Source organism: Malaclemys terrapin, chromosome 7 (genome assembly GCF_027887155.1).
Source record: "Malaclemys terrapin pileata isolate rMalTer1 chromosome 7, rMalTer1.hap1, whole genome shotgun sequence".
Classification (NCBI taxonomy): domain Eukaryota; kingdom Metazoa; phylum Chordata; order Testudines; family Emydidae; genus Malaclemys; species Malaclemys terrapin.
This window is the reverse complement of record NC_071511.1, coordinates 49,944,567-49,972,276: the sequence shown is the minus strand read 5'-3', so window position 1 is coordinate 49,972,276 and position 27,710 is coordinate 49,944,567. Positions and strand designations below refer to the sequence as shown.

Sequence of the window (27,710 nt, the reverse complement as noted above, 5' to 3'; positions counted from 1 at the left end):
CCCCAGAAAGCAGGGGGAGGGGGGAGGAGAGGAGGAAGCCAGAGAACAAGACAGTTCTTATCAATGCCCCATCAGTATTTCAGGTCCCCCCCATGTACACCCTTTAGTCTCTTTCCCCTTAAGCTCTCCATATTCTGCACACGCAGTCTTTACGCAGGAACCCCGGTTTATGCCCAACCCCCACTACGGTCAGTACCTTCCTCTCCAGCGCATCATGGCTCCCCCTGCCCTGGCGTGGGGCTGTTTCCTGCAGCACCCCATAACAGCTCACCACCTTTACTGCTACTTCTCTGCCTGGGCTTAAGACTGAGCTGGTGAGATTTATATAGGGCCCAGGCTCCTCCCACTCACAGCAACCTCTGCAGGGCATGGGCGTGGATTAGAGCCATCTCCCCCCCTCCCCCGGGGTTTAACTCTCAGTGGTTCCACCACCTACAGCTACCTGGGCATTATTTTGTCCACCTCTGAGACAGTTCACCCTGTCACTCCCCGCTATCGGTGCAGTTTGACCCCCTCCCCCTGCAGTGACCCCCCCCACTCTCATGCAGTGTGACCCCTCCCCCTGCAGTGAGACTAGGATGAACAGATGTCCTGATTTTATAGGGACAGCCCCGATTTTTGGGTCTTTTTCTTATATAGGTTCCTATTACCCCCCACCCCCATCCCGATTTTTCACATCTGCTGTCTGCTCACCCTAAGTGAGACCCTCACCCCCTTAGTGACCCTTGCTATCAGTACAGTGTTACCCCCCCGCTCGTGACCCCTGCTATCATTGCAGTGTGACCCCTATGCCTTGCGGTGACCCCCACCCTGCAGTGACTCCCTCCTATGGATGCAGTGTCACCCCCTCATAACTCTCCCCCGCTATGGATGCAGTGTGACCCTCTCTCTGCAGTGACTCCTGCAAACAAATGTGATACAGGGCAGATCCAGATTCTGCTCTTTGAAGGTTCAGGATTCTTTGGTACATGGGACAGTGCAAAGCCCAGGGGAGGGAAGGGGGACTGACTCCTAGAGGCTCACACTAAATTGTCTGCCCTGTACCACAGCAACCCTGCCAGCAGGAGCAGGGCTATGGGGATGAGGGAGTGGGGGAGGGGGAAAGCTGCAGCTACAACCCTCTGTCTGTTTGTGTGTGGGGGGTGGGGAGGGGCTGGGAGATAAGTTCAAGCAATGTGAAATGTCAGAGCCCTGTGCCCTCGGGGAGCACATACTACCCTGCTGCTCCAGCCCAGGGGAGGGCGGGGGCCTCGGAGCTTGGGGTGCTACCTGCAGCCCCCATGTGCTTTGCACGCCAGTGCCCACTGGATTCGAACTGCAGGGGTTGCCCTTTCCTGGGGCATCCTGAGTGAAGGGCGGCGAGAAGCTCAGGAGCACTGAGCGGTGGGTTCTGGTGCAGTTGCAGTCCTGCTCGGGGCATTAAATGGCATCTAGTCAAACATTTCAGACAGGGAGTCACAGGGGGCCCGATCCTGCCCAGCTGCCCCCTACCCACCCAGCCACCTTCCCCCAAGGCACCTCATGGCTGTCCCATCCCCACCTGCAGTCTGGCCCTGCAGGGCATCTCTGGGCAATAACCCCTGGGCGCGGCCCTCGGGGCGAGCAGAGCAATGGGGCCATCCAGTGGCCAGCTGAGGGAATCCCAAAGCCTGTTAATGGCATAGTGATTGCTGGGCAGCCCACGCAGCCTGGGGTGGGGAGGCAGACCTCCCCACCACTACTTCCATGGTGCCATGGGGACCCGCAGCCATCAGCCCTGACCAGGGCTCCTCGGGCTGTCGCCCTCCCCGCACAGACCAGCCACTGTTACATGCTGCTTGGGGGCTGCCATGCCCCTTGGGCGAGCTGCGGTGAGGGGTGGGTGGGACCTGAGCTGGTCGCTGTGGCAGTGGACCGGCGCCCAGGGAGGCTGCATGCCAGGGAGGTGCAGGCCATGCTGGCCTCTTGGCACCACTAAGGAGTTGCTGATAGACACCATAGGAATGCCCTCACTCCTCTGCATGCCATGGAAGTCCGATCCCTTGGCAGAGGGGGCAGAAGCCTTGCTCCCAGAGCAGGCGCTGAATACTGCTGCATGCTCCCAGCTCTGCTCAGAATCAGCAAAGAGGGTGAGGAGGGGGTTTCACTTCATGACAGTACAAGTTTGGAGGTGCTGTGCTGCAGGGACTGGTGGAGAGGATGCACACCCCCCACACCCCCACTGTGGTGCTGAGGGCACTGTGCTGCAGCGAGTGCTGTGATTGACTCTGAGTCACTGTACTGACCCCAGACTGGTACTAGGAAGATCTGCAGGGAAGGGGGAAGAGGGGGCGGAGACTCAGCAGAGGGCTTGCACTCCTACAGTGTATATGTGTGTGTAGACAACTGAGCCCCTGCAGCAGTCCCCCACCCCTCAAAGACTGCAGCACAGGGTCCCACCTGCACTCGGCTGGCCTGGGGCCATGGCTCCTTTCCCTCTTCTCGAGGGGCACAAGAAGAGGTGGAGGGGGCACTGCCACGCTCTCCCACCCCTGGTCACACCTGGGCAGTCTCAGCCGTGGTGCTGTGCATTGCCCAGCCCCAGCTGCCCACGCTGCCCAGTTGTGCTGGGATTCTGCAACAGGGGTGGGGTGGGGGTGGAAGAGAGGGGGAGGGCCAGTCCCCCTCCCCAGCATCTACCTCTCTCTCTCTCTGCCTGCAGCTGGGTGTTTGGCTGTGAGGGAGGGAGCTGGACCCTGGCTGAGACTAGGTGGCAACCCAGGCTCCCAGCTCAGCAGCAGTGTACTATGGCTTCCAGCAGTGCTCTGCGTGCACTACAGTCCTGGCCACAAAGTGGCGGCAAACACCCCAAGACCAGTGGTTCTCAAACTTTTGTACAGGTGACCCCTTTCACATAGCAAGCCTCTGTGTGTGACCCCCCTTATACATTAAAAACACATTTTTATATATTTAACATCATTATAAATGCTGGAGGAAAAGCGGGGTTTGAGGTGGAGGCTGACAGCTTGCGACCCCCCATGTAATAACCTCACAACCCCCTGAGGGGTCCCAACCCCCAGTTTGAAAACCCCTGCCCTAGACCCGAACTTCCTCCGGCCGGGTAACAGCTGGCATCTTAGGGGTTTTTTCCTTCCTCTGCAGCACGGGGCATGGGCACCTGCTGGGGTTCACCTGGGCACGGCTCACTGAAGCCATTCCCTCGGGCACTGAGGGCCCCTCGGTCCCGCCTGGTCCCAGCTGGCTCCTGAGGCCTGGCATGCTTTGGGCTGGCTAGAGTCACTGGGCTCAGGACAGGGTAGCAGGGTGGGAGCCAATGGCTGGTGGAAGATGGGTGCTCAGACTGGAGAAAGGAATGGTCCCCTAGTCTCTCTGAGCCCTCTGCACTAGCTTGCCCCGTTCAGCTGGCTGGCAAGCCCCTGCCCCAGGCTTTGCCCTGCCCTCCTGGCCACTTGTCCAGGCCCAGCCAGGCCTTTCCACCTTTCCTGCGGGGAGACCCGCTCGGCTCTGGGGCTCCTGCCCCTGCCTATCTCTGCCCCTCGTGGCATTGCTTGGTCTCTAAATCAGGTTATCTGCAGGGCAAGCCCCAGCCTCACACCCTTCACCAGCCAGCCTGGTAACGGGGCAGGGCTTGAGCCCAGCACCCTTAAAGGGCCAGTTACCCTGTGACAAGCCCTGGTGTAAGGGGACAATTCAGACAGGTGGCAGGATCGGGCCCCCATTCAGCCACTGGGTTCACCCCCTTTGCCAGCCCCCATCTCTCCCGCTTCTCTGCCCTCACACCCCACAGCAGTGCCACCCAGCCGCCTGCCTGGGAGCAAAGCACCAGACGAAGGCCAGGGGACGACTTGCCATGCAGCTAACCTCATGGCACACCGTGCAGGCCTAGCAGTTGCCCTCTGCTGGGGACTCGCTGTGGTCATCCTGCCATTGCCAGGCATGCTGGCGTGCTGCTGGAAAGGGGGGCGAGCACTGACCCTAAGAAAAGAGGTGACACCCCCCCATTCCCTGCTGCCCAGCACCCCTAGCACACGGCTGGGGCACTGACCCTAAGAGAGGTGATGCTCCCCCATTCCCTGCTGCCCAGCTGCCCCTATCATTATGCAAAGCCCCAACTCATCTGCACACTGGCTCCAGGGAACGCTGTGGGGTGGTTTCCTGTCCGAGGCCTGACCTAGCCCTGGGGTGTTTCGTTGATGACGCTGGACAAAACGGCAGCCCCATGTATTTTTGGCTGGAGCAGAGTTACCTTGAATTGGGGCTGTGTGTGCAGCTCACTGAACGGCAGAGTCGCTGGAGCTCGCCTGACTGCACTCTCCATTGCCTCAGTTCCACCTACACGGTAACAGCAAATGAGCGCTGATGGGGCCGGGCCCAGACAGTGCTTGCCCTGGGATCCCCAACCAGAGGAGGCCTAATCCACCTCCCTGTGCATCGGGGCCCTTAGACAGACACTTGCAGGCACCAATGTGTCTCCCCTGTGACCTAGGGACCAATGTCTTCATTGTACTTACTGCACTGTGCAGTCACTCTGCAGCGATCACAGACTGGGCTTCTGCTGCCGTGTACCCACTGTACTACAGAGAGCATGTGCCTGCTGAGCTACCAACCTGCTCACATACATGCATGGGACACAGGAACTGGCGGATCAGGGCAATCCAGCAGCAGCCATTTCAGAGGAAAGTGAAAGAAAGCCCCTAGTTGACAATGACGAAACCTGTCCATGGGGCAGTTCCTTCCTGACCTGCATTAGGTCCTAGTTGGTTTATGCCCTGAAACATGCAGCTTTAAAACCTTTCTAAATGTTTGAGTCTCTCCATGATAACTCTGGGTGTTTTCATTCTCTATATAAATGCCTCAGCCTTAAAAAAAAAACAACTACGTTGCTGGTGGCCATAGTGATACCTTGTAGCAGTGAGTTCTGCCAGTTAATTTTGCATGCTGCACAAATGATGATTTCCTTGTGTCCATTTTCAGTCTGCTCAGATGAAAGGCCTACCTTATGTTCATCTCAACCCCTGAAGGGGATAAACATAAACTCCTTAGATCTGCCTTTGGCCACATGGGCTGAGCTCATTGGTTTCTATGGAGGCAGTCACCATGTCATACAGTAATCCACAAGCGAGTGACTTCCTTCCTTCCAGGGTGTGGCTCCCCACTGATCCGTGTGTGCTGTATGTCCCGTTCTGTGCCTGAGCCACAATGGGCGTGAATCTTTAGCATGGGTCTGGCATGCGCGCTGCAGTCACGCACACATGTAGTTCTGCAGGACCTCAGCTCGCTCCACGCTGGGTCCATCCCATTAGCTCCCAGTGTCAAGAACACACGGAACCCAGGGAGGTTTTGCTTTTCCTTTATTGTTATTTAAAAAGGGGGGAGGGTTGTTTGTTTCCTTTCCAAATAAAAATCTAATTTAACCATATAATTTAAAACCAACCTCAACCTCAAGCCCTATCACATGGTACCGCTCCGCGGCTCCTTGGCCAGCGCCTCACTCCCCCTTCACAGGCTGGGAATGCGCCAGCGAAGGGACAGAGCATGGGAGGCCAGCGCTGGCACAGGACAGGAGGCTCAGCCTGACCCCCACAGGAGGGTCCCGAATGCAAAGTGAGACTGAAACCAGCTTGACCCCTTACGCTGCAGCCTGCTGAGCCGCCTCATAGACAGAGCAATGGAGAGGGACGGCCATACCAACCTGCCGCCACCCAGCTAACCTGACCCGTGCCCTGCCACCTCTTAATGGAAGGCAGGGGTGCAATGACCCACTGAGCACGGCCAAGCTGGGAGAAGCAGAGAGCCTCGGTTGTGGTTATAAGCCACCCCACACCTCCCTTGCCGTGCCAGCCAGGCACAGCAACTTGAGCTCTCCAATACCACAGAGCCCCCAGGTAACCAAGACTGTGGCACACTTCTGGAGTGGTGCTGGTGCTGAGCCCTTCCTGGGAGGCAAGTAGCACCCACTGATTGCAGCGCCTGCCCCTGCCGGGCTGGCGCTCAGCGCCTCGCAGGATCGGGCCCTTATAAAGCTGACTAAAAACATCCTTTAGCTTTGCGACTGTCTAGCCCTCCCCACTCTTCAGGAGGGCCCTAATCCACAGCCCATGGGGGAGATGGTTTAACACCAGCACAACGACATCTGGAGACGTCCCCTAGTAGCCACTGTCGCAGTGGCCGCCAGCCTATTGAATGGACAGATCTCATGGTCAGTTCTCTGCGGCGTAGACAGGTCATCTGGTACAGTGATCCCTCTCCATTGACTATGTAGCATATATACACTATACAGAGATACTGAGAGCAACACAGCACGCCTTAGAAACACCTACTCTTATATACAGTATTGACACAAAGTTGTCCAGCTTCCTCCACCCCCAATACAAAAATACATCTCTGAGTTACTTCATTTGCACTTAGTCAACCCCAAGAAACGGTGGGTTGCTTAATTTCGCTTGCAATCACAGTGCTGCCGAAAATACCCTGGCCCACCCGCCCCCGCTCCATTCATACGGTGCCCGTCACGCAGCAAACGGAGACTGTGAGGCGACCGCTCATTTTTCAGTGTGACCCAGAGGTTCCTGGGTATGTGGCGCCCAGAGGCATGAGGAGTGATGTGGGCAGGCGGGCGGCTGGGGGGCGCTGCAGGCTGGCAGGAAGTCAGACAGTGTTAGCACAGGGCTGCAGGGTGGGTTTAGCACAGGGGGTGGATCTGCATCCTGGCCTGCTTCCCCAGGGGTGGATCGCGGGGGGACACACTCTGCTTGCCCCTTGGGGAGCGGGCGTGATGGCACATAATGCACCAGCTTCAGGCCTGATCCTGCACCCTTGTCATCTGTGAGCATCTTTCCATTGTGCCCGGTGGGCGCTGGGTAGGGGCCGCAGTGCATGGGCAGAGCGCCCTCTACAAGTCTGCTGCTGGCCCTGCATTAGTGGGAGGGAAGGGGCTGCACTCATGGGGCAGAAGGGCCGTCTTGCTGGCAGCTGTGGGCCAGGTGCCCTACACATGCCTGCCCTCCCTCCCCCCCCAATATCTGGGGCACATGAGGGAGGGGCGCTGTTCCTTCTGATGCCCTCAACCATCACCCCCCATGTCCTCTGTCATCCCAATACTTTAGTGCACTCCACAGCATCGCCCCATTGCACAACAACATTGGTCTGTTCGCCCCATATCCTCCAGCTCGTGTGGGGCGCTCCCGGCTCCTGGGCTGCTCTCCAATCGCTCCTTAGCTTGCAGGGCTGGTATCTCCCAGGGCACAGGGTCACCCCAAGACCCCCCTCCGCTCACCGAGGGGCATGTGACACACGGGTACCACCCTGTCATGCTGGGAGCTAGAGCCTGCCTGAAGGCAATGACGACCCTGGGCACCAGGGGGCAGCAGCATCCCATAGACCATGACTCATTACACTGCATAGGTATTTGGTGCCCGTCACCTTGGTGTCTGCGTCCTACCTAGCCGTGGGCTGAGCCTCCGGTTCTCTCAGTTAGGAAGAGCAAGCCCCACATTCCTCTGCTGCCCAGGGTGTTCCCTGACCTCCAGAATGGAACCCACCAGCACATTGCCAGCTCCCCCATCGGCTCTGCCCCACCTCGTGTACATGTAACACTGAAAAACCCCGGGCATCGGTGGGTGGGATTGAACCTGGGACCTCTGGAGCTTAGCATATGAGCCTCTACTGTGCGAGCTAAAAGCCACATGCCTCCGAGCTATGGCTGTAGCAGATTCACTAATCTCTAAGTGGTCTCGGTACCACTAGAGAGGACAGAGCACAACACCCAGGAGGCGTGTGGGTTACATACACACCCACCCTGACCCCTCCTCCCCACTGATCGCCCTCGTCTGAACCCAGCCAGCAGGGCTGTCCCCCCCGCCTCCCTCCAAGGACATGAACGTGTCTTGCTCCAGCCCAGCGACCCTCCTCTGCTTGGCCAGACCTGGGAGAGAGCCCTTGTCGAGCCCTAGGGAGTGGATGTGGCTTGGTTTGGGACGTCCCTGAGTCACAACAGCCACAAACAGCCCCTAGTACCCATGGGTGCCCTGGCTGCCGAGCCAGGGAGTGACACTGCAGCCGGGTCCTGGGAGGTCTTATGTGGGAACCCCATGTGCCCCACGGCATCAGCCCCACAAGCCTACATGTGGCTGTATACCCAAGAAGGCAGCTAGTTCACCCTGCTGTCCCCTCAGCTCTGGCTTCAGGGCTGGGGGAGCCAACTTGGTGGGGCAGGACTGCAGGAGAGGCCCTTGGGGAAGTACCCCACCCCTGGAGAGGTCCGAAGTGCATTGCCAGAGAAGCCCAGGCACCTGGAGAAGTCCAGAAAAACCTGCTGCAGTTCTCCTAGCTGAACTTCAGCCTCCAGAAACTCCCGTCAGTGGGGTGCCCATTCTGGAGCCCCACTGGGGTTCCCTCCCAGCCAACACAGATACAACGCTGCTGGGGCTGCTGCCTTCACCCCTCCATGAGTGACCCTCACATGCTCAGGCAGCCTGCCCCCTTAGGCCAGGATTGAGGGAAAGACCCAGTGTGAACACAGGCCCAGCCCTTCACTAGCCAGGTGGCGAGCTGTGACTCTGCAGGGGTTTTTCCTCTAACTACAATCTAGGCGCCTCTACCAGCTCACTTTCCAGCCCAGCCCAGCAACAGTCCGTACAACCAGGGCCCTGTTGCCGGGACTACTCAGGTTCACACAGGAAAACCTCAGAGTGACACAGGCTCTCCCTTTAGGGAAATCAAAGCCATCAGTGGCACTAGGGCTATCGCAGTCAAACCCTCACTCGCGGTTAGGGCAGGAGACCCCCTCACTGCCTGGGGACCACTCCCCCTACAGCTAGCTAGGGAGCTCTGCAGGTCTCCCCACTCCGAGACCCCAAGAACAGCTCCTGCCATGGGTCTGGGAGGAGGCCACATCCACAGTGGCTTCTTCTGCCCATGTCCTGCCCCTAAGCCAGCCAGACCGTGAGGGAGAGGGGCCCATGACCATAGCATGTGGAGAGGGCTGGGAGCCATCTTTGGTTTGGGCTGAAGTCTGATGGGACTGCAGGTCAGAGAGGTGGAGAAGACCTGTCCAAAGAGGTGCAGAAGATATTAAACTGATGCACCTGCCGGCCCCCCCAGGTTTGGCTTCACCCCAGCCAACTGGCCGGGTGGGAGGACAAGAGGAGAGACCCATGATGGACTGATGCTCCTCATGCCCACCACACGCAGTAAAGAGGGAGCATCCCAAATTAAAGACAGCAGCCAACCAAACATGATTTCACTGGACCCTCCCAGCTCTGACACAGTCTGCACAGGATGGGCATCCCATGGAAACCACTAACCGCAAGGTCAGTAACAAAATAACAACATCTGCGTGTGTACACATATACAATATAAATTAATGTAGATTCTCCTAAACTATTTCGATTAGCACCAAATCAAGTTTTAGGGATTGTTTAGTTTCTATATAGGCTCAATGGCAGGGCCACAATTTCCAGCATACACTGCCAACTCTCAGGGGGGCACCATCTGCCAGCCAGCAGGGAGGGCCCTCCTGAGAAGGGAGGGGATGGTTGGGCCGTGTCTCTCAGTGCTGTGGGGCAGGGAGCTGCTCCAGGCAGTGGGCAAGGCCCCCATTGCAATAGCAGCTGGGGGGGCATATTAGGGCTGGTATTGAATCCTCCACCCACATGGGCCAAGGTGAGACACACCGAGGCCCTGCTCCCCCTAGTGCAGGGTGTCCCTGCCCCTCAGTTCACCCCAAATGCCACCCTCCTCGGCAGGTGTGAGATCATGGCTGCAGGCTTAGCACAACTCTGCAGCCACTGCACAGAGCATGGGACCCTCAAGAAAAGGGGGTTCTGAAGGGCGTCCGGCCCTGTGCTCCAGCAGGGAAAAAGAAACAGAGGCACAGGGCGGGACAGCACTACACCCCACCCCATTTCGTTTCTTTTTCGTCACTGAGCTGCTCCCTGACAGGACGTGCCCTTGGTCTGCGTCACTTCCCACTTGGCAGCACTCGCTTCCTGTTTGTTGCCCCCTTGGAACAATTCTCTGCCCCCCTCACTGGAGCCGCTGTCTGTGGGCTTCTGGCTGCTCCACATGTGCATGGAGCTGCTCCGTCTCACAGCCAGCCCCCCAGTGAGGTAGGGAAGTAGCAGCCCCATTTTACAGATGGGAAAACTGAGGCAAGCTCACCTAGCCGGACAAGGGCAGAGCAGGGAATAGAGCCCACTCCCATGCTACAGTCATTAGACCTGCTTCTCCTCCTTCTGGCACTCGAAGCTTCCCTGCTGGACTGGCCCACCACAGCCATGGCCACCCCTCAGCTGGGGGATTACTCCCCCCCCCCCCAAGCTACATTCATTGGCTGCTAAGGGCTTGCTCGCCTGCACTGGGGAAATCCCAGTAGTGCTGCAGGGCCCCGGGCATGTCCCTGGCTCGGCAGCAATGAGGACCGGGTTGCTGGACAGTACTAGCAGCAGGACAGAGGCAGGGGAGCATGGCTCAGACAGCCCCATCTCCCAGGGTGTGGGGTGGGGGCGGGAGGGCACTTCCTGCTGCCCTCTAGTGGCTGCCCCCACTCTTGGCGCCGCCCATCGCCCAGTCGCTGATGATGAAGCTGAGACTCATGACCATGAAGAGCACGCCAAGGCCCGCGAAGCCGGCAGCCTGCAAGGGAGGAGACAGGGGGCAGGAGACATGAGCCCCAGGGCGGGCTCAGCCCACTGGGCACAACTCCAACATCTGACCCCCCCCACCTTCGCCCCTCAGACACACAGCTCAACCCTCAACCTCGCCCACCCGTGCTCCCCAGACACACAGCTCCGCCCCCAACCCTCCCCATCTGTGGCCCTCAGAGACACAGCTCCGACCTCGACCCAGCCCACCTCTGCCCCTCAGACACATAGTTCCACCCCCAACCCCACCCACCCATGCCCCTCAGACACACACCTCTGCCCCAGACCATGCCCACCTCTGGCCCTCAAACACACAGCTCCGACCTCAACCCAGCCCACCAGTGACCCTCAGACACACAGCTCTGCCCTCGACCCAGCCCACCTGTGGGAGGGGGCTCAGGGCTGGGGCAAGGGGTTGGGTTGCAGGAGGTGAGGGCTCTGGCTGGGGGTGCAGGCTGTGGGGTGGGGCTGGGGATGAGGGGTTTGTTGTGTGGGAGGGTGCTCAGGGCTTGGGCAGGGGATTGGGGCAGAGGGTTGGTGTGTATGTGGGGGGGTGAGGGCTCTGGGGTGGGGCCAGGGATGAGGGGTTCAGGGTGTGGGAGGGTGCTCAGGGCTTGGGCTGCGGGGGGTTGAGGGCTCTGGCTGGGGTTGAGGGCTCTGGGGTAGGGCCGGGGTGAGGGGATTGGGGTGCATGAGGGGGCTCAGGGCTAGGGCAGAGGGTTGGGGTGGGGGGTGAGGGCTCCGTCTGGGGGTGCAGGCTCTAGGGTGGGGCTGGGGATGAGTGGTTTGGGGTGCAGGAGGGGGCGCCAGGCTGGGGCAGAGGGTTGGGGCACGGGGGGGTGAGGGCTCTGGCTGGTGGTGCAAGTTCTGGGCTGGGGCCAGGGATGACTGGTTTGGGGTGCAGGCTCCCTGAGGAGAGAGGACTTGACTCCCCCCAGCCCTCTCTCGCCTCAGCAGCCCAGGGCCAGAGGAGAGTCACCTCTCCCCGCTGCGCGCCTGCATGGCCCTTAATAGCCTGCTGTGCGGCCATGCAGCTTAAAGGGAACTGGCTCTGGGAGGGGAGTGGGGTCTAGTGGTTAGTGGTGATGGTCTCAGATTCAGGACTCCTGGGCTGTATCCACATGACATCTGAGGAGCTTCCCATGGTATAAATGCGACCTCCTTACTTCTAAAGTGAGAGCCACCCCTAAAAGTTCCCCCTAAAATTGTGCCCCCCATACACACAGAGGGGAGGACTCTGGAAGTTAAGGACCATGTTTTCATAATATTGTTGGCCATTAATGTCAGGTGACTGACTTGAAACACACTGGCAGGGAGGCATGACCTCAGCTGTGCCAATTGCCCTGCTGGTCCTATGGCCTCTCAGTGCGGGGGGGTCAGCGCCCAGCACCCCTGAGAGTCAGGTAGGAGGCCTCTGGAGGGGGCCTCAAAAGCAGAGTCAATGCTGGCCCAGGGCCACCCTCTTCAGCGCCCATTAGCGACATGATTCCCCTTGACAGTCAGCTTGGCTGGAGAGGACGTACCAGGATCTTGGGGGTGGACTTCGGGGGCTCCTTGTCTTTGGGCACGATGCGGATGTAGAAGATGGCTGGGAAGATGAAGATGAGGCAGGGGGCTGATGTGGCACCTGGAGAACATCAGGAGAGAATGGGTACAGGGGTGCGGGGGAGCAGCCAGCAGCTCCCAATGTTATAATTTAGTGACTTTTTTTTTAGGATTTTTTGGGGGAAGCAAATTAGCATTGTATGTTGCTAATGCTGTTGCAAGCATTGCAAGGCATTTTGGAAAGGGTTAAAAGGTTAAAGGTATAAGTGTAAAATATTTTTTTTTTTGCAGGTTGCAAAAGGCTAAAAAAACCAATACAAAATGGGTTAACTCAATGCCTCAGCTCTCAGCTGAGTCCAAAAATAAGATGTGGGCCGCAGTCCAAGGTCACAGTGCTCAAACAAACTCTATGCAGCCAAAACACATGCAGCTAAAAAAACCCAAAACTTAAAAACCCTCCTAAAAGCCAAAGCAAATTAAAAATCAACAGCAAACCCCAAACAACCTGTGCACAAAAGAAAACTCCCATCCACCTTTCCTCCTCTTCTTCTTACATTACACCCAGGCTTGGCCAGCCTCGGGTAGTACAAATGTAAGTATAAAAATGGGTTAAGGCTTGGGGCACTAACACTTTCTTTCTTCCTCTAAATAACATAAAAAACCCAGCACTCCCCACTGTTATTTTATTATTTTATTAATAAAGCTTTAAAATTTAGTCACTTGGTGTGCTCCTCCATCTCCTCCCCTAAAAATCCTGAGGCCTCAGCCTAATCACCTAACGCCTCGAGCAAATTGGTAACATAAACCTGTCACACTAGTCCCCCACAGCCACCTGACCCCCTGAGCCAAGCCCCACACCTGGCTAGAGCCAAACTTCCCCCCGCAACTAGCTTCCTTGGAAACAGTGGGGCTAGCCGTGCCAGCCTTGCCCCGGGGCCCCTCGCGGAGTGGGGCCAGATCTAAGGAACAGATTTAACGAGGAGTCCGGTGGCACCTTTAAGACTAACAGATTTATTTGGGCATAGGCTTTTGTGGGTAAAAAACCCACTTCTTCAGATGTACGGAGTCTGAAAAGTGGGTTTTTTACCCACGAAAGCTTTTTCCCAAATAAATCTGTTAGTCTTCAAGGTGCCATCGGACTCCTTGTTGGTTTTGTGGATACAGACTAATAGGGCTACCCCCTGATACTAGGCATAGATCTGGCATGACAAGAGCAAAGGCAGAACAGGAATTAAAAAAACACCCAAACTGCAAACAAAGAGGAGCCCTGGGCTTTGAGCTAACACAGTGGCCAGGCCAGGACTCCAGAGTCCAGGGACAAGGGAGAGCAGCCGGTGCCGCATTTAAACCCTGTGGTTACAATGATTAGAGGGGAGCAGCAAAGGGAGGCGGGGCCTTTTGCCTGTCTGGGCCACTCCTGAGAGGAGTTGTGGGGGGCTCAGCTGAAGCAGGGACCAATGGGCCTACCATACTGATAGCGCTATGGGGCAGAGATCGTGGGCTGGACGGGGATGGAGCCGACAGCCCCAGGCTGGGAGGGGACCCTGAAGCACAGAGCGGGAACGTGACCCAGCTGAGGCCGTCCAAATTGCTAGGCCAGGCCCTACCCAGTAGGCAATGCTACCTCCCCTGTAACAGCAAGGGCAGGGATTCCCAAGCTGTGGAGACTGAAATCCCTCACCACTGAGGTCCAATCTCAGTGCTGCTACTGACTCACTCTGTGGCCTTGGGCAAAGCACGCTCAGTACCTTTGCCCAAGTTTCCCCACTGGCACTCCTTCCCTTGTGTGGCCGAGCTGTGTTTGTACAGGTCCCTCCAATCCAGGGCTGAGGCAGGCCAGCAGGGGGCAGCGTGCGTGGGAAGCTAGCCCTGCGCTGGGGAAAAGCAGAGGATTTCACGCCCCGGGGACTGGGAATCTGGCATGACAGATCAGACACTATTTCCCAGCCTACAGGGTGCTGGTGCGGGGAGCGCTGGGCTCCCTGCAGCGCCGTGGGGGCGGCTCAGGCAGCACGTGCCAGGACTCACCAATCAGGCCGAAGATGCCGAGGATGGAGGGGGCGAAGATGACCAGCAGGTTGATGGTGATCAGCAGGACCACAGCGATCGCTGTGTGACGGACCCAGCTGAAGTCCTTGCCTTGAAAGAGCATCTGCTGGATGGCGCGGCGCACCTAGAGGGGAGAGGGTCAGATTGCGTGCCCAGCATGGGGCCCACTGCCAGTTCCCTTTCCGGAGCCCAGCCTGCTCTGGGCCCATCATGCCCGCATGGCCTCTCTGTAGTATGGTGCCCATCACCATGGCCTCTGGGCCTCGCCCACCCCACACCTGCCAGGGCCAACCTGTAGTATGGTGCCCATCACTGTGGTCCCTGGGGCCTGCTTGCCCCAGTCCCTGGCTGGCCTCCCAGCTCCCTTCCTGCAGTTTGTATAAATGTCCATTTCCTGCTGCTGTCGTGTCCCTCCCGTGCTCACCGCAGCCCATGCAGGGCCAGGCACCCGACGAGGAATCACGCAGTGCCAGGGCTCCACACTGGGCTGCCCTCAGTCACCAAGGCCCATCCAGCCTCTGCTGGAACTGCCCACAAGCGGCCAGCCTGTGTCAACTGAGGCCATGCAGGGGCCCGAGACCACAGCGTCAGTGTCTCCCAGGGTGGGACACTGCACAGGGAGCTACAACCCCTGATGTCAGGGAAAAGGCCTTGTCCCCCCACCCACCCCTGTGACTGGAGGGTGGCGTCACCTACCGGGAAGAGGACAATGGGCACAGTCAGCGTCACGGCGATCAGCACTGCCACGCGCACGCACAGGATCAGCACGTCGAAGGGGTCCACGTAGCTGTAGGTGTGCAGCAGCTCCGACTCCACCTGGCCTGTGAGGTGCAACACGTGTCAGTCGCACCCAGGGCGAGCCCTGCCCATCCCGCTGGCCCAAGGGGAGACCTGTCCCGCGGGGAAACCGGCCAACATGGCTCTGCAACAGCCTGCTGTGGCACTGGGTTGGTGCATGACAACAGAACCGGTCAGCCCTAGAGACTGGGAGCCCAGCAACAAGACCTTGCTGGGTGGATCACACTGGAGGGGCCCTGCCATGGGCTGGGTCTGGTGGTGCCTGGGCAGGAGAGGGCAGCCCCATAGCCGTGAGCCCCATGGCTCCTGCCCTCTGAGCCGTGCAGCCAATGGAGCCAGTAACCCAGCTCTGGCAGGCACCGGCTGGGTCCCCCTGGGGCTAGCGATCGACAGGGGCCTGCTCCTGGCCTTGGGGGGGCGGGGGGGAGTGGGGATCATCTCGCCTGGGGGGCACTCACCGTAGAACGTGAGGTAGCCGAAGAGGGCGGCCAGGAAGTACATGACATACATGACAGCAATGGAGATGTTCGAGATGCCCTGCATCTTCTTCTTGGAGGGGCTGCAGGATGCCCAGAGCAGGGTTAGATTTGCCGGCCGCCGGCAGCCACCACCCACATGAGCTGGGCTTATCCTGCTCCGGGGGGCCTGTAGGCCACTGTTCTCAACCTTCCCAGCCTGGACCCCTTCCTGTTGGTCCTGGGCATGGCACCCATGGCCCTCCAGCTGCGGAGCCAGGCTCTCGATACCGAGGCCTTGCCAGGCTACTAAACTGGGTCCCTCTTGCCCTGCACTGGCGAGGGAGAGGCACGTTCCTGGGGTAAACCCCGTGGTGCCAGCTGGTGCCTGGCAGCACAGAATGGATGGGTCCCCAGCTTGGCTTGGCTGGAGAGCAGTGCCCCATCGCCCTCCCTGCCTCTGGAGCACCAAGCATCGGAGGGCTCCTCACAGGCTGTGTCCTGTGAGCATCTCAGCTGCCCAAGTAGCCACCCTCGCTGTGTGCAGGGCTCTCTGGTGCCAGGAGAGGGCGCCAGTCTGACACAGAGACAGGACAGGAGGCAGGAGCTGCTCTTACCACTGGCCCTGCTGTAGAAAGGGGCAGGCGAACAGTGGGTGGTCCCTGCCCCAGGTGGGTCTGTCAGCCAGGAGGCCGGCAAGGTGAGGGCGTGAGCTGCAGAGCTGACATGGATCGAGGGTCCCCAGAATGGCCGGGGGTGCCCCCAACGGCCCCGTGCCTAGGCTCCAGGTGCCAGAAGGCAGAGGGCAGGTCACTCTGGGCAGTGAGGCAGGGGTGGCACCAGAACCTGCTGGAGCAGAACCCAGATCTGGGAGTCCAGCAGCAGAGGCCACTTGCAGGAATGGGGCTCCTGGCTGGGGCACATGGTCCAGCCACAAGAGGCAGGGGCCCACCTGGGCGTGGATCCTGGCCACACTGGCACTGGCCCCTGGAGTCGCCCCATTGCCTACGATGGAGGTACCCTGGGTTCAGGGACTAAGCGACACTGGCTCAAGCTCCTCTAGGGAGCAATGGGGTAGGGTCCTGGGGACACCTCCTTCCCCGCCTTTGGCCCACCACATCCCGGCCCCCCAGGACTCACTCCTTCAGCTCCGTGTAGATAGGCAGCACCTCGGGGTGGCACACGAAGGCAAACGCCATGATGGGGATGGTGTAGGCTGTCTGCAGGAGACACCAAGGGTCAACGGAGCAGAGATGCTGGCTAACGGTGCAGGGCACTGGCTACAGAGAGCTACCCAGAGCACCCCAGCTGCCCAGCGCCCCTGGTCTGGGTCTCTGCGGCTGGGCATGACCCAGCAGTGGGAATGAATGGGGAGGATGGGAGTGGAGCAGGCAGGTGGGCTCAGGGGAGGGTGCTGGGCTCACAACCTCCAGCGCAGAACTGCCGGCTCCCACCAAGCCCCAGCTCCTGGAGGCACGTGAGCTGGGGAGAAGCTCAGTGCGCATTTTAAATAAAGAGCATCTCTGGGTCCAGAGGAAACATGGCCCAAGCACAACCCGATGGCGCAGGCGCCCTGAGGCGAAGGGAAAACCCAGGGGACTGTGTGAAGTCTCACGGCTTGGGAGCCAGTCCTACCATTTTGGGGGCCTGAGGCATGGTTAGTGACCCTTGGGCTTGGCCAGATGGCAGCAGGGTCAGTGGCAGGGCTGGGGCATGGCCAGAGCATTCCCAGAACACACCCGCACCCAGAGCAGGGCTCCTCCGGGATCCTGGCGGGCCTGCCGTGTGGCCTGGCATGTGCAGTACCTGGGAGTTGAGTGTGAAGAGGCTGGCGGAGCAGGCAGCCGCAGCAGCAGCTGGCTGGAGGACCGGGTAGCCGTTCTGGTAGTCGCTGGTGCTGCCCTGGGCGTCGCTGAGGTTGCTTGTGCCGTTGCCATCCTGCTCAGGGAGGGGGCAGGGGATCTGGAACTTCTTGTAGATGACCTGGGCAGGAAGGGGGCGGAAAACCCAGTCAGCGCCTGGCCCTGCCAGTGTTGCGCACGGCCCCCCAGCAGCTCAGCCCCAGCTCTGAGCCTGGGAGGAAAGGCAGCGAAGGAGACGGGTGCTGCCCAAGCATGAGGGGGAGATCATGGGGCAGGGGAGAGCGGCCCATCCCTCTGTATCACTGACCAACCCAGCCAGGCCTTCCCAGTCCAACCCTCAGGGTCCTTCTCTGCTCTTCCGGAAACCCCTGCTCCCCATGGGCTGCCAGAGCAGGGAGATCACCCTGGGCCCCAGCCACGCTGGTCCGAGGTCCCCTGAAGGGTGTGATTCATCCCACACCGCAGCGCCTGAGGCCCCCTTGCAGCCCCTGGGCACAGACTGGGCTCCCAGGGCGCTCGTAACTTTCAGGCCTGGCAAATTATTTCAAGGGATACTGTAGAGACACCATGACCCCCCCCCTCCCCCCAGCTCTCTGTCTGTGGGCTTTGCTCTGGCCTACCACACTCTGACCCTAACCCCGCCCATGTCTAACTGCACCTCTCCCCCAGGGATGCTGTTACCTCCCGCCCCTCCGCCAGCTGGGGAGAGAGAAAGTGATTCCTAGATCTATGGCCAGGAGGGACCAATCTGACTTCCTGGATAGCCCAGGCCAGAGACCTGCCCCACAGTAATCCTCAGAGCAGAGCTGCGAGCAAAGCATCCCATCTTGGTTTAAAAGTTATCACAGATGGAGACTCCACCCCGCCCCTGGGTAAATGGTTCTAGTGGTTAGTTACCCTCCCTGCTAAAACATACGCCTCATTTCCAGTGTGAAGGTGTCTAGCTTCAGCTTCCAGCCACTGGATCCTGTTAGACCTTCCTCCGCTCAATTAAATATCTGTGCCCCACGCAGGTACCCACAGACTGGGCTCCAGTCACCCACTGACCGTCTCTTCGCTAAGCTAAACAGATGGAGCTTCCGGCGTCTCGCGCTCTCAGGCAGGTTTTCGAGTCCTTTCCATTCCTCGCTGCTCATCTCTGAGCCCTCGGCAACGTATCCCCCTCCCCCTTGAACCCTGGACCAGACTGAGGCTGCTCAGTGTCACTAGGCCTCAGGTCTCAGTTGCACTCTGGGATTCTGGGTGCTGGAGCCAAACCCGCCTGCCTGCGAGATGAGCAACGGAAACCCCATGATGTCTTCGAAACCGCTTGGCCCTTCCAGGGCCTGATGTCACAGCAGGGTTTGGTGACGGGCAAAGAATTCTCATATCTCGCAGGTTATGTGTGTGCGTGTGCCTCTCTGTGTGTGTGTGCATGTGTGTGCCTATCAGTGTGCGTGTGTGTTCGTGCATGAGCTGGTGTGTATGTGTGTGTGCGCGAGCCTCTCTGTGTGCGTGTGCGCACATGCATGAGTGTGCGTGTGTCTCTCGGTGTGCGTGTGTGTTCGTGTATGAGCTGGTGTGTATGTGTGTGTGCGCGAGCCTCTCTGTGTGCGTGTGCGTGCATGCATGAGTGTGCGTGTGTCTCTGTGTGCGTGCGCATGCATGAGTGTGCATGTGCCTCTCAGCGTGCGTGTGCAAGCGTGCATGAGCATGTGTGCCTTTCACAGTGCATGTGCGTGTGTGCATGAGTGTGTGTGTGCGCGAGCCTCTCTATGTGCATGTGGGCGCGTGCATGTGTGCATGTGCCTCTCCATGTGCGTGCGTGCATGAGCGTGTGTGTGCAGGAGTGTGTGCGCATGCATGAGCGTGTGTGCATGTGCGCGAGCCTCTCTGTGTGCGTGTGTGCACATGCATGAGTGTGTCTGTGCCTCTCCGTGTGCGCATGCATGAGTATGTATGCCTATGTGCATGTGCATGAACCTCTGTGTGTATGCGCGCGCATGCATGAGCGTGTGTGTGCACGAGCCTCTCCACGTGCACGTGCATGAGTGTGTGTGCCTATGTGCGCGTGCATGAATCTCTCCATGTGCGCACGTGCATGAGTGCGTGTGCGCGTACATGAACCTCTCAGTGTGCATGTGCATGAACCTCTCCGTGTGTGCGCGCGTGCATGAGTGTGCGCGCGCATGCATGAACCTCTCCATGTGCATGTGCATGAACCTCTCTGTGTGTGCGTGTGTGCATGCGTGCATGAGTGTGCGTGCATGAACCTCTCCGTGTGTGCTGCTATCCCTGAAGGCTCAGCGTTCTCCCCCAGCCCCGGAGCCCTCGCCCACCCCTCTACCCTGGATCTAGGCTTCTTCAACTAGAAATAAAACCATTTGTTTGCCAGGCCAGGCCCCGAGGGGTCTGCTTGGGACCAGCTGATGGGCCAGTAGGGACCAGGTCCCTGTCTGGGGCCACAAGCAGCCATGACAAGCCCAGCGGCTCCAGCTCCTTCTCTGCAGCCCAAAGCAGAGACCTTCAGTCCCCAGCTGGTGTCTGGAGCTCTGAGCAGCCATGGGAGCAAGTGCTGAGCAACCAGGCACTGTCCTGCCCCTGCTGGAGTCACTAACAACCCGCAGTGCGGGCCAACAGGAGCAGAGGGTCCTGCTATCCCAGCCCTGGGCTCCCCCCAGCTCTGCTGGTGCTCCTCGCTCCTGACCCGCAGCCCCTGCTACCCTAGCCCTGGGCTCACCCGCAGCTCTGCCAGTGCCCCTCACTCCCAACCCGCAGCCCCCTGCTATCCCAGCCCAGGGCCTCTCTGAAGTGGAGTTGGCAGTGTTTCAGCTAGTGCAGAATGGGGCCATTTGGCCGCTAGAAAAGGCCCATTTCACCTGGGAGCTACGCCAGCTTTAAACCCAGCTCCCCTGAGCTGGCAGGCTGTGCTGCTCCCCCAGGGACCCTGGTGAGGGGAGCTGGAAGAGCGGCTGGTCTCTGCCCATGTGGAGCTGCAGCCAGACTCTCCCCCGCCCCCAGACAAAGACATGGCACTCAGCGCCCGCATGACGGGCGTGCAGCTCCCCATGCCAGGGCTGAGATCACACCAGGGTCCTCATGCACTGAGCCGCCTATCTCCTGTGCTCCCACGTCAGTCCGCAGAGCCCATCACCCGGAGTCAGGCCCTTTGTGTGGCCCCCTCACTCCCGATCCCTCCCCAGCGGCAGCGTCCCGAGCTCCAGCTAGGGCACAGGCCACCCAGGACTAGGGGCAAGGTAAACGGGGCCCCTTGTCAGTCAGTGCCAGGCCTCACATCCCGGGTCCTTCTGCAGAGCGATGACCCCTTTGTGGGGGAGGAAGCCAATGGTGGGGCTTCCCCCCAAACCTCCAGGGAGTCCCAGGAGCTGGAATCTAGAGCAGCTCAGTGGACACATGAGACGTGCAGGGGGAAGTGTTAGGCCCAAAAACCGAAAAACATGCTTATCTCGGCTTCTGCTTGTTATCCCAGTAAACATGCTTATCTCAGTTCTCACTGTCGTTTCCCATGCATGAAGCTGCACGTATACAGGATGTATAGAAGATATATGGAAAAGGGGAGGGGGTTGGACGGACCCTGGGAAAGGAATGTGAAGGACGGGAAGCTAAACAGATGTATCCTGATTACTACTAGAACTGAATTTAAACAAAGCATAGGTTAGCAGAATTTAGACACGCTAAGTTGTTTGTCTCTCTGTATAAAAGAAGCCCAGTTGTGCTTGTAAGGTGTGTTCCTCCCTCTGGCATGAGTCGAGGGGGACACCCGCTCAGCTGACTGATCAATAAAGAAGTTGAAGCCGTCTTCTAGACTCCCGTGCCTCCTGGGGGTAATTGGGCAGCTCCAGGGGGAAACGAGCCCATTTGGCTAACAAATGGCGACCCAGATGGGACTTCTCTCCCTGTAGAGGGCACTGACCGACGGCCGAGGGCAATTCCGAGGAGTGGCCACCTCGAGCTGTTGCTTTGCTCGGGCCTCGGATCGTCACAATCGGCCGGGGCGGCTGCGTCCTCTCTGAAGAGAACTCTGAAGGACACGGAAGCAAGACGGCTTCAGAAGGAGGGGAAGTCTGACTGCCGGACGCGGCCACTTTGGGCGGTAAGTGCGTTTACCTCCTGGGTTTGAGGAATAACGCCCCCGAGGTGTGGGTTGGACAGTGGAAATCCCCTAGGCAGCCTGTATATGGGAAGGTATGTTAACATTATTGTAGCTTTGTAAATGTCTTGTTGTTGTGTTTTTGGTTAAAGGGTAAGCAAATAATGGCCAATGAGTAACGTAACTAACTCCACAAGTCCATGGGCCGTTTTTAACAATTATTGGGACTTGGAGCAACCTCAGGGATTACTCTTGTTTATAGGAAGGGTAATCTTGTTTCTCCTCTTAATGGTGTGTTGGAAACCGAGATTGTAACTGATTAAAGGATCTGTGTGAAAGATGAATGAGTGCTGCTGACAGGTCTGAGGCTTAAGCTGACTTCAGCCGCCCCAAGACTCCTGCAAGGGGAAACCCGGTGACCAGGATATCTTGATTGCAAGGGGGGTCAGCCGAACCTCGTGACCCAGCGGATATCTGAGTTAGAACTAGATCTATACCTCTTCCCCCTCTTGATATCTCTGTCTCGGAAAACTCTGGGTAAAGCATAATGGGGTCCGGACAAAGCACCTTCTCCTGGACACCCCTGGGATGTATGCTGGATAACTGGAAGGCGTTTAGACGCCAGGCTAATTATGGAATTGTATTATGTAAAGACAAGCTTGTAAAATTCTGTACTCTTGAATGGATGACATTCGGGGTGGAATGGCCCAAGGGAGGGACGCTCAAACCAGGGGTTGTACAAGCAGTACATAGCATTGTGACCTGGGATGGGCATTGGGACCAATATCCCTATATTGATATTTGTCAGGACCTTGTGGCCAATCATCCCCCATGGTTGCAAAAATGTAGATCACAAACTATTAAAACCTTAATGGCCCATGCCCCTGTTAGGAAACCCTGTTTCCCTGTTAAGAAATCTTGTCTGCGGGCTGTGATTCCCTTTGCCCCTGATCCTATGCCCCCTCCCCCTTTGTATCCCGGCCTCCTGGCTCCGGTATCCTCAATTGAAATCCCCACCCCGTCCTCTGAGGATAATGGCTCAACTGAAAGGGGTGAGCCAAGCGACCAGGACTTTTCCAAACGGGAGCCCCCTCCGATCTCTCTGAGCTCCCCAGTGTCTAACCACACCAGGAGCAAGGCTGGCCCCGTGACAGCTCAGAGCTCCGAAACGCAGTGGAACTTGTCATCTGACTATAACCCTGGGGATATTCGGTTTACCCTTATTAGCTCATCGAGCAAGGGTGGCCCGGTACTCCAAGGGCCCCTGCAACAGAATTATTTGTGTCCACTGCAGGAAACTGTAGCCCCTGAGGGTAATCTCACTATGGTATATGTTCCCTTTACCACTAGTGAGCTATATAATTGGAAGCAACAGAATCCCCCGTTCTCGGAAGAAAGGGGCCCACGTTTTAGCCATGGCCCAAAGGAAAGGATATGAAGAAAGGGGGGACAAAGTTAAGGGACGGCCAGGGCCACCGGGGAAGGGGCAGGGCCCCTGCCTGGGTCGAAATCAGTGCGCTATCTGTAGGAAAGAGGGGCACTGGAAGAATGAATGCCCCCGGTGACAGGCCATGGGAAAGGAACATAAAGATAAAACCCCGTCCCTTCCCATCCTCTACAACAGTACAGGACATTCAGGGGAGGAGTCTTCCCCATAGGGGGGTCGGGGAACCCAGCGGCCCCTCCTGACAGCACAAGCTGCCAGCCTGGATCCCACAGTAAAAATTAAAGTGGAGGACCGCCCAATTGAAGCCCTTATTGATACTGGGGCCACTCTTAGTTTGCTCCCCCTTAATAAGGCTCCCCGAGAAGAGCTCAGGGATGTGCCATAGTCCAGGGGATAGAGGGACAAACTACAGCTTTGGAAAAAACTTTGCCTCTCCTAGTAAAAATAGGGGACCGTCAAATTTCCCATCAGTTTGTTTGCAGTCCCCCCCTGCCCCATAGCGCTCGGACGAGATATCCTCACTAAATTACAGGCGGAGATCTCATTCGATAACGGGACAATGGAAGTCAGAATCCCTAAGCAACAAGCCTCTAATTACCAGAATGCTCTCATAAATGCTAGAGATCACTCCCTGGAATGTAAGGGAAGTGTTGGAAGCCAGCTGCAAGGGGGGGGGGGTAAATCCCAAGGTCTGGGCGGAGGAAGGAGGCGTGGCCCGAGCCCGGAATGCTACACCAGTGCATATTTCCCTTAAGGAGGAGCAGCCCAGTCCGAATTCGACAATACCCCCTTAAGCTAACCACTCGGATCCGGTTAAAACCCCTGATTCAAAAGTTTTTGCAGTGCGGGTGGTTAAAGGAAGACACGTCCCCATACAATACTCCAATAATGGGGGTGCCTAAGCCTAATGGGCAGTATCGGTTGGTCCAGGACCTAAGACAAATTAACAAGTTAATAGCAGAGACTGTTTGCCTTTGAGTGGGAGGACCCAGATACCCACTACAAAGCTCAATACCTTTGGACCGTTGTCCCACAAGGACTTACCTGTGCACCCGAGATTTTTGGCAGCCAGTTAAAAAGGGACCTCACCCCATTCCTGGCTAAACACCCTTCATGTAACATAGATCAGTACTGCGATGATCTGCTCTTGAGTACTGAAACAGAGACAGTCTGCAAGGAGCAAACTGTAGAGCTCCTCAATTACCTTGGGGTACAGGGATATAAAGTATCAAAGGAAAAAGCTCAGTTGGTTAAGCAGCAGGTCACCTTCCTTGGATACCACCTCTGCCAAGGGAGTCGCAGTTTGGGTAAAGAAAGAATCCAGGTTATACTTAACAGCCCTCAACCCCGGCACCCCCGAGAATTAAGGGCTTTTCTGGGATTGACTGGCTTCTGTCGACTCTGGATCCCTGACTATGGGGGAAAAGCCAGACCACTATATGAGTCTTTGACTAAAGAAGGTCTGCTCCACTGGAAATGGACCAGGGAAATGGAAAAAGCATTTCGAGAGCTTAAAGAAGGCTTGGTTCAGCCTCCCGCTATAGCCCTCCCAGATTCCCGGAAGCCATTCACCCTATACGTTCATGAAAGAGGAGGGGCGGCAGCTGGAGTCCTGTGCCAAAGGTCAGGACCAACCTGGCGACCCATTGGATACTATTCAAAGGTCTTGGACCCTGTCGCCAAGGGGTGGCCTGCCTGCTTATGGGCCGTTGCAGCAACCGCTCTCCTTGTACAGGAGGCTGAAAAGTTTACCCTGGGGGGGGACACTGAGGTTGTGGTTCCCCACGGGGTGCCTCAAATACTGGGGACAGGCGCCGGGGAAAAGCATCTAAATCCCAGTCGACATACCAGATATGAGGTAGGGCCCTTGCTAGCCCCTAACTTAACCTTTAGGACAGTTAGTTCCCTCAACCTAGCTACCCTATTGCCTGACCCTTGGGTTTCCTATGAGACCAGCCCCACTCATGATTGTATTGAAGTCTTGCAACAGGTGTCCCAGGCACTTGGTATACAATGGAAGTTGCATACACCCTGGAGGCCGCAAAGCTCGGGACAGGTGGAAAGAATGAATAGAACTCTCAAGGATACCCTCACTAAACTATGCACAGAGTCTAGTTTAAAGTGGCTTGATGCGTTACCACTCGCCCTTACCCGCATTCGAAGGGCCCCACGTAAGGGTCTTAAGCTTTCACCATTATCCCGGGGTTCCGGGAGGATGTAAACTGGGAAATGGGGAAGGACTCCTTATGGAAACAGGTCTCTGGGTTGCAATCTGTTTTGTTACAGCTGCATCGACGCGGTGCCTTTTCAGGCCCTTCCCTTGGACCAGCCTGTGCACCCGTTCCAGATCGGTGATCAGATCCTTGTCAAGAAGTGGAAGCGTGACCCCTTACACCACGGTGGGACGGCCCGCATACTGTCTTGCTCATCAGCCAAGCTGCAGTCAAAGTTATTGGGAGTGACAAATGGACGCACCATACGCGGGTAAAACGGTTTCTGAACCCTAACCTAGAAACTGAGTCAGTGGAAGAGGACACCGGCCCTCTGCCCGCCCCGGCTCCGGATGCCCGGGGTGGCACAGGTGAAGACTCCACCTGGGAGTATCAGTACTTGGACGGACTAAAGGGACTGTTTAGAAAAAGATAATGAAATTATTGTTAATATCTTTGTTTATGTGCTTCCACCACTATTATGGTTGGGAAAATAGGTTTTTACAGCTGGGGGAGACAATAGCAAAATCCTTTAACCTCAGTAACTGATGGGTACGCGGAGGCCCAGGGGAATTAAATGAATGGCCTTGGGTAGCCCAGCCGGTACAGCCCAAATGGTGGCTCAGCAATTTGAGTATAGTCCACGACGGAACGGGGGTTTGGACTGAGGATAGTAGCCCCTGGCGACTGTATTCTTCTGGAATGGGTATTCTCTGCCTTAATCGGACAAGGCGGGAGGGAGTGTACTTGGGAGAAAGCAAGTGTGATTGGACTCTATCCCCAGGGTTTGATTGCTGGGACCCTTATTGTCATCTGTATGACTGTTCTAAATATCAGGGGCAATGGAACCAGACCCATGTGAGGCTCACCAATAATAGTTGGGTGAAATGCTCCAAACAATACTACCCTACGGCCGAAGGTTGCAGGGCGGTAGGACAGGATGGGTTCTTTGACGCCCTATTCACGAGTTGCCAGCTAGACAATACCACTAGCAAGGACCACGTGGTACGGTGGTTTCAAATGGGCATGGCAGAATCAGAATGGAACTTGAGTATGGGGTTTTAAACAATTCTGGTCTAGCACCAATCAGCCAAAATGGGGCTGCGATTGAGTCTGGAAAGCAGGAGCTGGGGCGTGGAGATGTGATTATTGCAGTTCAGCTGATGGAATGGTGGGGGGACCTTTAGGGCCAGGTAATCCTTTATATTTTGACCATCTAGAGGACGATGAGAATGAGGAAACCTGGGATGGCCCCTTTGCTAATGGAACCTGGGCTCTAAAGGGCCATTATTGGATCCGCGGGTCCTATGCCTACCGAAGATTGCCTCCAAATTGGTCTGGGATATGTTATGTTGGATATATAAGACCCTTGTTCTTTCTATTACCCCAGATGCAGGGAAATAAATTGGGAATTAAGGTTTAATTAGAGAAAGGCGGTTCGTGGATTCCACCCTGACCGCCGGAAGCTCCCAAACATGGGGGGCTCAGGAGTGGCCCCCTGAGAGAATTATAAAACATTATGGTCCAGCTACATGGAATCCTAATGAGTGGATCTCAGGGGCAAGGGAGCCCATTTACAACTTGAATCGGATAATTAGGCTGCAAGCCATTTTAGAAATAATAACTAATCAGACGGCTGCAGCTCTTGATCTTTTGGCCGATCAGTCCACTCAGATGAGGAATGTGCTCTACCAGCACCATCTAGTTCTTGATTATTTGCTGGCAGAAGAAGGGGGAATCTGTGCAAAATTAAACTAATCTAATTGCTGTTTACAAATAGATGATAATGGAAAGGCGGTAAAACAGCTAACAAAAGAAATGAGGAAGCTAGCCCATGTCCCGGTCCAAACATGGGGTGGGTGGAATATGGACTGGTTCACGTCCTGGTTACCGCAACTGGGATGGCTCCAAGAAGGCCTTCTTCTCTTTGTACTCTTTATTACAACCCTATTAACCCTAGCTTGCTTTGCTCCCTGTGTAGTTGCATTAGTCCGACGAATGGCTAATCAAATTATACACCAACAAATGATGGCCCTATACCAGCCGGTGAAGGCTGAGGATTGGGGGCCATAAGGCTCTCAAAATGCTTTTTAGGGGGGAATCTTGTTAGGCCCAAAAACCGAAAAACATGCTTATCTCGGCTTCTGCTTGTTATCCCAGTAAACATGCTTATCTCAGTTCTCACTGTCGTTTCCCATGCATGAAGCTGCACGTATACAGGATGTATAGAAGATATATGGAAAAGGGGAGGGGGTTGGACGGACCCTGGGAAAGGAATGTGAAGGACGGGAAGCTAAACAGATGTATCCTGATTACTACTAGAACTGAATTTAAACAAAGCATAGGTTAGCAGAATTTAGACATGCTAAGTTGTTTGTCTCTCTGTATAAAAGAAGCCCAGTTGTGCTTGTAAGGTGTGTTCCTCCCTCTGGCATGAGTCGAGGGGGACACCCGCTCAGCTGACTGATCAATAAAGAACTTGAAGCCGTCTTCTAGACTCCCGTGCCTCCTTGGGGTAATTGGGCAGCTCCAGGGGGAAACGAGCCCATTTGGCTAACAGAAGCTCCAGCCATGCCCAGGCCAGGGCGTGTGCCCCTTGGGAGGGCAGGAGCTGTTGCTGCTGCAGAACAGC

General features: G+C 56.9%; 1 protein-coding gene and 1 long non-coding RNA gene across 2 annotated transcripts in view; one reads left to right on the top strand and one right to left on the bottom strand.

Annotated features, from left to right (window-relative positions):
* Nucleotides 1-5,313: 5,313 nt before the first annotated feature.
* Nucleotides 5,314-27,710, bottom strand: part of SLC38A3 (solute carrier family 38 member 3) — an 86,986-nt gene continuing 64,589 nt past the window's right edge. The window contains exons 10-16 of the mRNA XM_054033510.1: nucleotides 17,276-17,452; nucleotides 16,610-16,689; nucleotides 15,473-15,573; nucleotides 14,913-15,037; nucleotides 14,196-14,340; nucleotides 12,146-12,249; nucleotides 5,314-10,614 (exon numbers count right to left, since the gene is read on the bottom strand). Coding sequence (XP_053889485.1) covers nucleotides 10,510-10,614; nucleotides 12,146-12,249; nucleotides 14,196-14,340; nucleotides 14,913-15,037; nucleotides 15,473-15,573; nucleotides 16,610-16,689; nucleotides 17,276-17,452 — 837 coding nt within the window. The 3' untranslated portion in view covers nucleotides 5,314-10,509. The remainder of the gene's footprint in view (nucleotides 10,615-12,145; nucleotides 12,250-14,195; nucleotides 14,341-14,912; nucleotides 15,038-15,472; nucleotides 15,574-16,609; nucleotides 16,690-17,275; nucleotides 17,453-27,710) is intronic.
* On the top strand, nucleotides 17,419-27,567 carry LOC128840051 (uncharacterized). Its single transcript, XR_008445597.1, has 2 exons — nucleotides 17,419-21,424; nucleotides 25,155-27,567. It is a non-coding gene; the product is annotated as an uncharacterized LOC128840051 (long non-coding RNA).